This window comes from Tupaia chinensis, unplaced genomic scaffold (genome assembly GCF_000334495.1).
Source record: "Tupaia chinensis unplaced genomic scaffold, TupChi_1.0 Scaffold000159_1, whole genome shotgun sequence".
NCBI lineage: Eukaryota > Metazoa > Chordata > Mammalia > Scandentia > Tupaiidae > Tupaia > Tupaia belangeri.
Window position 1 is genome coordinate 5,966,433 of NW_006159630.1, and position 9,392 is coordinate 5,975,824.

Here is a 9,392-nt window from a genome sequence, read left to right on the forward strand (position 1 = left end):
TTCTGTCCACACGGCCCGTGGGCCCCGCCGCCCTGCAGCTGCCCGTGGCCCTCAACAGCGTCAAGAACAAGTACAGCGACGTGCAGGTTCTGTGCAGCCTCTACGGGGAAAAGTGCGTGCTCTGGGGACACCTGGGGGGCCGGGGAGGGAAGAGTGTGACCGACGGGCGACTGACATCGCCTCCCCTGGCAGAGCCAAGGCTGCCCTGGGTCTGGAGCAGCAAATCCAGGAGGCAGACAAGGTCATCCGTGGCTTCGAGTCCACCCTGGCACAAGAAGCCCCCATCCCGGCGGGCCCCGGGGCGCTGCAGGAGAGGGCCAGCGAGCTGCAGGTGAGGGGTCAGCAGGCGCCCCTGGCAGGCGCTGGACACAGCCTAGCAGAGCATCTGGGGGCAGTGGGGAGGACACAGCATCTCAGAGACCCACCAGGCACTTGTTGCTTTGTCCCCCTCCCAGCGGCAGCGCAGGGCGCTGCTGGAGAAGCAGGCCGTCCTGCTGGGGCTGCACCGCGCGCTCAAGGCCTCGGAGCACGCCTGCAGTGCGCTGCAGAACAACTTCCACGAGTTCTGCCAGGACCTGCCACGCCAGCAGCGCCAGGTGCGGGCCCTCACTGACCGCTACCATGCCGTGGGGGACCAGCTGGACCTGCGGTGAGTTGCTGGCCCCAGGGGCATGTGGCAAACTGCCAGGGTACCCAGGCTGCATGGGTCCCAGGAGCTGCTGCAAGCGAGCTGTGTGACCTTGGGCTGGTGACTCCACTTCTCTGAGGCTATTTCCTCACCTCTAAAGTGGAATAGTAGAGTACTCACCTCCCAGGGGGACACCTGGCAGAGACACGATTCCACCTTGAACCCCAGCTCCAGCCCAGGACCAGAGAGGAGGGGATCTGCATGGGGGGTCACCCAGGCCTCCTGACCTGTCCAGCAGCCTCCTCCTTGGCCCTTTGCCTGACCCAGAGGGTGGCTCTCACCCTGCTCTGTGCCTCGCCCTCCTGCAGGGAGAAGACGGTGCAGGACGCTGGCCTCAGCTACCAGCAGTTCAAGAACTGCAGGGACAACTTGAGCTCCTGGTTGGAGCACCTGCCCCACAGCCAGGTGCGGCCCAGCGACGGCCCCAGCCAGGTCGCCTACAAGCTGCAAGCACAGAAGGTGAGGGGCGGGGGCTGCCCGGGGGCTGTGCAGGGGCTGCAGTAGATCAGGCCCCTGCCCAGGACTGGAGTTTCTGCGGCCAGCCTGGCCCACCTCCCTGGCCCGCTCCAGCTGCCTGTGCACGTGTGGCCCCCTAGTGGCCAAGGCTCAAGAGCGCGCTGAGGCCTCAAAGCTGAGACTGTAGAGGCCTTGGGTTCTGCCCAGTCCAATCTCCCCTGAAATGACCCGCCCATCTCTGACTGGTCCCAGTCAGGCAGTGGGACTCAGGCTGGGACCGCAGCGTTCCTGGGGTGTCGACCACTGCCGCATCTTCTTCCTGTTGGGACACCAGGCTTGAACCAGGGGCTAGGGGCGTGGGGGTGCAGCCCCAGCTCCCTGGCAGCTCAGTCTGGTGGGGGAGGCCGGCACATCACAGACCAGATGCTCAAGCACTCCTGGGAGAAGTCCGAGCACTGGGGAGCCCCCTGTGGGACGTGGGGGTCATGGCAGGGGTCAGGAACTCACAAGGAAGCAGCCCTGAAGAACAAACAGGGTAGGCAGGGGAGCAGGTGAGGTGTCCCAACAGGGACGGCAATCAGGGCCAGAGGGGCCCAGGGGCACGGGAAGGAGGCCCGACTCCACCCGGCGGCACCTTCAGACGTGGCCGCTCTGGCTGCCGAGTAGAGAATGAGAGGAGGGGTGGGGATGAAGACAGGGAGGCCCAGGAGGAGACAGGGTGGAAGTCCAGGTGAGAGGCATGGTGGCCGGAGCGGGGTGGGAGCACGGGCCAGAACGAGCTGGTGGCTGTGAGAGGTAGCTGCCCGGGGCAGACTGGGGGAGTGCTTGGAGCGGGCAGTGATGACGGACAGGTCCTGGAGATGCCCGGGTTCTGCCAGAGACAGCTGGGAAGAGGGTGTCCGTAGAGCAGGCCACGCTGGGCAGAAGGCATGGAGTCAGCCGACCCAGGCCGAGCGCGAGGTGCCTGGGACAGCCGTGGGGAGGAGAGGCAGACTCGGGTGCCGGAGCTCCCAGGAGAGCAGATAGCTCGGGACTGTGGGCTAGGAGAACATCTAGGGGGTGTGGTAGCAGGGACAGAGATCCTCAGCCCAGCTGCTGCTTAGAATTCCCGGGGAGCATTTAAACCTCCCCAGTCCAGAACCCGTCCCACATTAAATTAGAACCACGGGGTCAGAACACCGGTAATTTTTTTCTTTTTAGGTCCCAGGTGAATGAAACAGGCCAGGCAGGATTAGGCACTAACCAGGCAGGATTAGGCACTAACCAGGCAGCGCAGTGGTTCCTGGAGGGTGGTCCCTGGGCCAGCAGTATTAGTGTCTCCTGGGAACTTGTCAGAAATACAGATTCTTGGGGACCAGTAGTTAGCGTAATGGCTATGTCGCTGGACTCCCATGTAGTCAACCGCGGTTCGCGTCCTGGACCCGGTGGCTTAAAACTCACGTCGGGCACGTGTGCGCATGTGTGCCCAAGATCCCGAGAGGAGAATGGAGGAGAAGGGATTGCGGCGTGACCATCCCCCCTGGGGGGTGATTTCTCGCTTTCTGTCTCTCTGTCTCTCTCTGTCTGGCGAGCGCACAAGCCCTATAGCAAAAGAAAAGAAAAGAAAAGAAATACAGATTCTCAGGGCCAACAGCTGGCAGCATGGCTATGTCGCTGGACTCCCGTGTAGTCGACCGCGGTTCGAGTCCCGGACCCGGTGACTTAAACTCACGCCAGGTGCGTGTGTGTGCATGCCCAAGATCCCGGGAGGAGAAGGGATTGTGGCATGGCCATCCCCCATGAGAGGTGATTTCTAGCTGTCTCTCTCTCTCTGTCTTCCTGGCGAGCGCATGCGCCCTATAGCAAAAACCTCTCCAAAAAAGAAGTACAGATTCTTCTCAGCTTCCACCCAGACCTACTGAGACAGACTCCGCAGCTGGGTCTAACCCTCAGGTGACCCTGCACGAGGGCAGAATTCTAAGGGACGCCAGGCAGAAGATGGGGACTCTGCCAAGGAGGAGGAGGGAAAGTAGAGAAAGCTGTCAGGGAAAGGAGGGATGCCCCGCCCCGCCCCAGTTCTTCCGTACAGCCTTCCTGTCCCTGGGCTGAAGCTGCCTAGGTTCTGGAAGCCCCCACTGGAAGAGTCAGGCCTCTCTGACTCCGGTTTCTTCCCTGGCAGAGACTGGTGCAAGAGATCCAGAGCCGAGAGCGGGACAGGGCCGCGGCATCCCGCCTCTCCCTGGATCTGCAGGACGCTCTCGAGGTAGGCGCTTTTATTTGAGTCTGTCCCTCTTTATCCATCACCGCCCCTCCTTTTCCGGTCCCCTGCTCCCCACACCCAGCTTCCCCTCTGACATCCGGCCTGTTGTCCTCTCCTCCCTACCCAGGACTATGAGCTGCAGGCAGACACCTACCGCTGCTCCCTGGAGCCCACCCTGGCAGTGTCAGCCTCCAAGAGAGCCCGGGTGGTCCCTCTGCGGGAGAGCATCCAGGCGGAGGTGAGATGGGACCCAGCAGGGCTCAGGGCTCAGCAGCAGCTGGAGGCTGACCTCCCTCCCCCTCCCTTTGTCCTGTCCAGGAGAAGAGCCTTGTAAAAGCCTACACGGAGGCTGCAGCTGCACAGCAGCAGCAGCTGCACCAGCTGGAGTTCGCTAGAAAGATGCTGGAGAAGGTACTGAGATGACGCCCACCCCGTCTCCACAGTAGCCTGGTGGGGCTGTCAGCCTGGCAGCCTCCCCCAACCTCCTCACCCGAGTGCTGCAGCCCCGCGGCAGGATGAGAGCAGCAGGGCTCCCGCCCCCCACAGTTCTCCCTCAGTATCCCCGAGTGGGGCTCTGGGGTGTCATTCAATGAGTCAAACTCCGTGGCCAGGCTGGGCCACTGCACGGTCCTCTGAGGACGACAGATCTTCTAACCCTAGAAAAGCCCCACAGGGTTTCAGCCCTTGTGCCCTAGCCATGATGGGGGCAGCACCTGAGCCCCTGCCCCAGCAGACCAGGAGCCAGAAGCTCCCCGGGGCTGCGGGCGACGTGCCAGCTCTCACTACCTTCAGCTGTGCTCCAGCGTCTCGCAGACAAGTGCAGACTCCTTTCTGGGAGCCTGGATGGAGGAGGAGAGGTCCGGAACGCGAACTGTGCCGTGTGCACTTGCAAGCGCAGATAGGCCTGCATGGTGCCCGGCGTCCCGCCAGTATAGCTTTGACCTGGCTCCTCAGCCTCCCGCAGGAGTCTGCCAGTGGGAAGATCAGCGTCTCGAAATCCGGTGAAGATGCTTCTCAAAGCCTCTCATGGCCTAGCTCCACCTTCTGTGACCTCTCAGGAGGTCTCAAGAAGTAGGGAGGGGGGCTCTGACCGTGGAGGGCTCATCTCTCTCCTCTCCCTCATCCTAGCATTCTCCCTCCTCCCTCTCTCTGCAGAAGGAGCTCAGTGAGGACATCCAGGTGACCCGTGATGCAAAGCAGGGGTCTGAGAGCCCAGCTCAAGCACACAGAGAGTCAGAGGCCCTGAAGGCCCAGCTGGAGGAGGAGAGGAAGCGGGTGGCACAGGTGCAGCGCGAGCTGGAGGAGCAGCGGAAGCAGTTGCTGCAGCTGAGGACCCAGCGACCCCTGGAGAGGCTGGAGGAGAAGGAAGTGGTGGAGTTCTACCGGGACCCCCAGCTGGAGAGCAACCTGGCCAGGGCGAAGGCCCAGGTGGAGGGGGAGGTTAAGAGGCGGGCTGGCCTGCAGGCAGACCTAGAGGTGGTGGCTCAGAAGGTCGTAGAACTGGAGAGCGCAAGGAGGTCCATACAGCCTCACCTGCTGACCAAGGAGGTCACGCAGATTGAGAGGGATGCCAGCCTGGACAGCCAGGCCACCCAGCTCCGTAGTGAGATCCAGCAGCTTGGGAAGGAAAACACCGTCGTCTCAGCCCAGCTGGAAGAGCTCAAGAAGGAGCTGCTGGCTCTTGAGAAGAAGGAGGTGGACGTGAAGGAGAAGGTCGTGGTGAAAGAGGTGGTCAAGGTGGAGAAGGATCTGGAGATGGTCAAGGCAGCCCAGGCTCTGAGACTGCAGATCGAGGAGGATGCTGCACGCAGAAAACGGGCAGAGGAGGCCACGGCCAAGCTCAGGGTCCACATCGAAGACCTGGAGCGGGCCATCAGCTCGGTGGAGCCCAAGGTCATCGTGAAGGAGGTGAAGAAGGTAGAGCAGGACCCGGGCCTTCTCCAAGAGCTGTCCAGGCTGAGAAGCCTCCTCGAGGAGGAGAGGAAGAAGAATGCGGCGCTGGCCAGGGAGCTGAAGGAACTGCACAGCAAGCACAGCGTGGTGGAGAAGCAGCGGCCCAGAGTGCAGCTGCAGGAGCGCGTGCACGAGATCTTCCAGGTGGATCCCGAGACGGAGCAAGAGATCACACGGCTGCGGGCTGCGCTGCAGGAGACTGCCGGCAAGAGGGGCAGCGTGGAGAAGGAGGTGGAGAGGCTGCGGCCCGACCTGGAAATCCTGCGGGCCCAGAAGCCCACGGTAGAGTACAAAGAGGTGATCCAGGAGGTGGTGAGGCATGAGAAGAACCCGGAGGTGCTGCGTGAGATTGACCGCCTGAAGGCTCAGCTGAACGAGCTGGTCAACGCCAACGGGCGCTCCCAGGAGCAACTCATCCGGCTGCAGGGGGAGCGCGACGAGTGGAAGAGGGAGCGGTCCAAGGTGGAGACGAAGACGGTGAACAAGGAGGTGGTGCGCCGCGAGAAGGACCCGGTCCTGGAGAAGGAGGCCGAGCGGCTCCGCCAGGAAGTGCGGGAAGCAGCCCAGAAGAGGCGGGCTGCCGAGGACGTGGTCTATGAGCTGCAGAACAAGTTCCTGCTGCTGGAGAGGAGGAAGCCCGAGGAGAAGGTGGTGGTGCAGGAGCTGGTGGTCACGCAGAAGGACCCAAAGCTGCATGAGGACCACAGCCGGCTGAGTCGGAGCCTGGACGAGGAGCTGGGCCGGCGGCGGCAGCTGGAGCGGGAAGTGCAGCAGCTGCGGGCCGTGGTGGAGGAGAAGGAGGGTCTGCTCAGCTTCCAGGAGGACCGTGACAAGAAGCTGGCGGTGGAGAGAGAGCAGCGGCAGCTGACCCTGAGGATCCAGGAACTCGAGAAGCGGCCTCCCGCGGTGCACGAGAAGATCGTCATGGAGGAAGTGGTCAAGCTGGAGAAGGACCCGGACCTGGAGAAGTCCACAGAAGCCCTGCGGCGGGACCTGGACCAGGAGAAGACCCGGGTGATGGAGTTGCATCGGGAGAGCAAGAGCCTGCAGGTCCAGATCGACGTCCTCCAGAAAACCAAGTCTCAGGGGAAGACCATCTACAAGGAGGTGATCAGGGTGGAGAAGGACCGGGTGCTAGAGGGTGAGCGGGCCCGGGTATGGGAGACCCTCAGCAGGGAGCGTGCAGCCCGCCAGGGCCGGGAGGAGGAGGTGCGGCGCCTGCACGAGCGCATCGACAGGGCCGAGGCGCTGGGGAGGACCTGGGCCCAGGAGGAGGATCAGCTGCAGAAGTCCCGGGAGCAGGCGGACCAGGAGGTCGGGTGGCTGCGGCAGGAGGTACGGGAGCTGGAGAGGCAGAAGCAGCAGAGGGCGTTGGAGCTGCAGGAGGAGGCGAAGCTGCTCAGCCAGAAGACAGAGAGCGAGCGGCAGAAGGCGGCCCAGCGGGGCCAGGCGCTCTCGCAGCTGGAGGAGGCCATCCTCCATGAGAAGGACCAGATATACGAGAAGGAGAGGACCCTCCGGGACCTCCACTCCAAGGTGAGCCGGGAGGAGCTGAGCCAGGAGACCCAGACGCGCGAGACCAACCTCTCCACCAAGATCTCCATCCTGGAACCCGAGACCGGGAAGGACTTGTCCCCATATGAGGCCTACAAGGGGGGCATCATCGACCGAGGCCAGTACCTGCAGCTGCAGGAGCTCGAGTGTGACTGGGAGGAGGTCACCACCTCGGGCCCCTGTGGGGAGGAGTCTGTGCTCCTGGACCGCAAGAGCGGGAAGCAGTACTCCATCGAGGCCGCGCTCCGCTGCCGGCGCATCTCCAAGGAGGAGTACCACCTGTACAAGGACGGCCGCCTCCCCATCTCCGAGTTTGCCCTGCTCGTGGCCGGGGAGACCAAGCCCTCCTCCTCGCTCTCCATCGGCTCCATCATCTCCAAGTCCCCACTTGCCTCCCCGACCCCCCAGAGCAGCTTCTGCTTCTCCCCTGGCTTCTCACTCGGGCTCGGGGGTGACAGCTTCCCCATCGCCGGCATCTACGACACAGCCACAGACAACAAATGCAGCATCAAGACGGCTGTGGCCAAGAACATGCTGGACCCCATCACGGGGCAGAAGCTGCTGGAGGCGCAGGCAGCCACGCGCGGCATCGTGGACCTCCTCAGCCGTGAGCGCTACTCCGTGCACAAGGCCATAGAGAGGGGGCTGATTGAGAACACCTCCACGCAGAGGCTGCTCAACGCCCAGAAGGCCTTTACCGGCATCGAGGACCCAGTCACCAAGAAGAGGCTGTCCGTGGGCGAGGCTGTCCAGAAGGGCTGGATGCCCCGGGAAAACGTGCTCCCCCACCTACAGGTGCAGCACCTGACCGGGGGCCTCATCGACCCCAAGCGGACAGGCCGCATCCCCATCCCACAGGCTGTGCTCTCCGGGATGATCAGTGAAGAGCTGGCCCAGCTCCTGCAGGACGAGTCTGGCTACGAGAAGGATCTGACAGACCCCATCTCCAAGGAGCGGCTAAGCTACAAGGAGGCCATGGGGCGCTGCCGCAAAGACCCCCTGAGTGGCCTGCTGCTCCTCCCAGCTGCGCTGGAGGGCTACCGCTGCTACCGCCCCGCGTCCCCCTCTGTGCGCCGCCTGGGCTGATGGGGCGAGCCGTGTGGGGGCGCTGGGGGGAGAAAGCACGCACACCTTGTCCCCCAGAGCAGTCGAGGTTGCAGAGGGCCTTCCGCATCCGGCCACTGTTCTATTACTCAATATTCAGGTGACGGGCCCCCTCCCCTCCCCTTGGTGCCTGCCCCACGCCCAGACCAAGAGGTCCCGGCTCCTTTTCCTTCCTCCCTCCTCCCCCACCCAGTGCGCCCAATAAAGTGATCCTCCCAGCACCGTCTTGTCCAGGTGGGAACTTGGGCTCCTTCCCAGAGGGAGTGGACGTGCCCAACTCGCCTGCCTGGGACCTGGGGTGTTCCCAGAGGGCGCTGTCCCCACCATCCCAGTTCAGGCTAGGACTGTCCAGTCCTGTCATTCACCCCCACCTCTGCAAGCCCAGGTGTTCCCCGTGAGTAGAACAATGCCAGAAACATGTCACATTTATTTCCTGTTTGTCAAGCCAGAAACAAACCAACATAAGTATATCTTAGAGGAAGTGACAACTACTTAGAACAGCCACACGGCCCCACCCTCCCGGGATCAGGAAAATGCCTCCCCCGTCCCTCCCATTCAACTTGGGACTCTGAACTGGAACTCCTCTCTGCCCACAAACGGTTTAAATCCAAAAAGACCAGCAGGGGGCACCCTTCTCTCAGACGTGGCTCTGCAGCTGCAGGCAGGGGCAGTCTGAGGGTTCCAAAGCACCTGCCCCAGCCCAGGCAGGCTTCCTTCTCTCAGCTTGGCACGTTTTCCAGGGCTGGGGGCCAGGTCTCTAACACAACCCCTATGCCCGGCACGTCTGTGCTTCTACACCGCCGAACGCAACAAACAACTCAGAAACTAGCTGGCCTGCTGGCAGGACTAAGCCCTGCTCGGCCCTCTAAGGCAGAGGCCCGATCCTTAGAGCACTGCTCTCTCCACAGATGTGTCCGCTGTCTTGGGAGGTGGGCGGGAGGCAGTGGTAGCAGCCGCTGCAGAGCGGACCCGACGAGGGCGCCAATCTCAAGGGCAGAGCCGCTCCAGCACGCACTGGCGGGGGGCCAGAGAGGCCTCTGCAGTTGAGAAGTACGGGTGGGCCAGGGCGGCCTTGGCCGAGATCCGCTGGCCGGGGTCATACTGAAGGAGTTGCTGGAAGGAAGGGAGAAGGAAGAACCCGGACCTGTGTGGCTTCCTCTCCCGGTCCCAGCTAGAAGGCCCTGAGCTCCAAAGCAGTTGCCATCAAACCCAGAATGGCAGGAAGCCTCCCCTCCTAGCTCTAGAGCCAGTTCTGAACACGCCCAGGACCTGGGGACAAAGAGCTCATTCTAGTCCAGGCCTAACTCACCCAAGTGTCCCTCTCTAGGGTTCCAGGTCCCTGCCTGTCTCTCAAATGTCAGGAAGCCAGGGACAGAACCCTTCGCGGCAGGAGGACTT

The 9,392-nt window shown here is 62.8% G+C and overlaps 2 protein-coding genes across 11 annotated transcripts in view; one reads left to right on the top strand and one right to left on the bottom strand.

The window, feature by feature from the left end:
* The window catches only part of EVPL (envoplakin), a 19,545-nt gene extending 11,225 nt beyond the window's left edge, over positions 1–8,320 (top strand). Inside the window, exons 15-22 of the mRNA XM_027770813.1 lie at positions 9–112; positions 193–331; positions 456–649; positions 997–1,147; positions 3,303–3,386; positions 3,511–3,621; positions 3,702–3,794; positions 4,539–8,320. Of these exons, the coding sequence (XP_027626614.1) occupies positions 9–112; positions 193–331; positions 456–649; positions 997–1,147; positions 3,303–3,386; positions 3,511–3,621; positions 3,702–3,794; positions 4,539–7,976 (4,314 nt within the window). The 3' untranslated portion in view covers positions 7,977–8,320. The remainder of the gene's footprint in view (positions 1–8; positions 113–192; positions 332–455; positions 650–996; positions 1,148–3,302; positions 3,387–3,510; positions 3,622–3,701; positions 3,795–4,538) is intronic.
* An 81-nt stretch (positions 8,321–8,401) lies between these two features.
* Positions 8,402–9,392, bottom strand: part of CDK3 (cyclin dependent kinase 3) — a 5,263-nt gene continuing 4,272 nt past the window's right edge. For 8 of the 10 annotated variants that reach the window (XM_027770778.1, XM_027770777.1, XM_014586764.2 and 5 more), the window contains one exon: positions 8,402–9,031. In XM_027770778.1, coding sequence (XP_027626579.1) covers positions 8,813–9,031 — 219 coding nt within the window. In that variant the 3' untranslated portion in view covers positions 8,402–8,812. Of the gene's footprint in view, positions 9,108–9,392 lie in introns of all 10 variants that reach the window. The other 2 variants (XM_006145781.3, XM_006145777.3) reach the window with 1 other exon arrangement.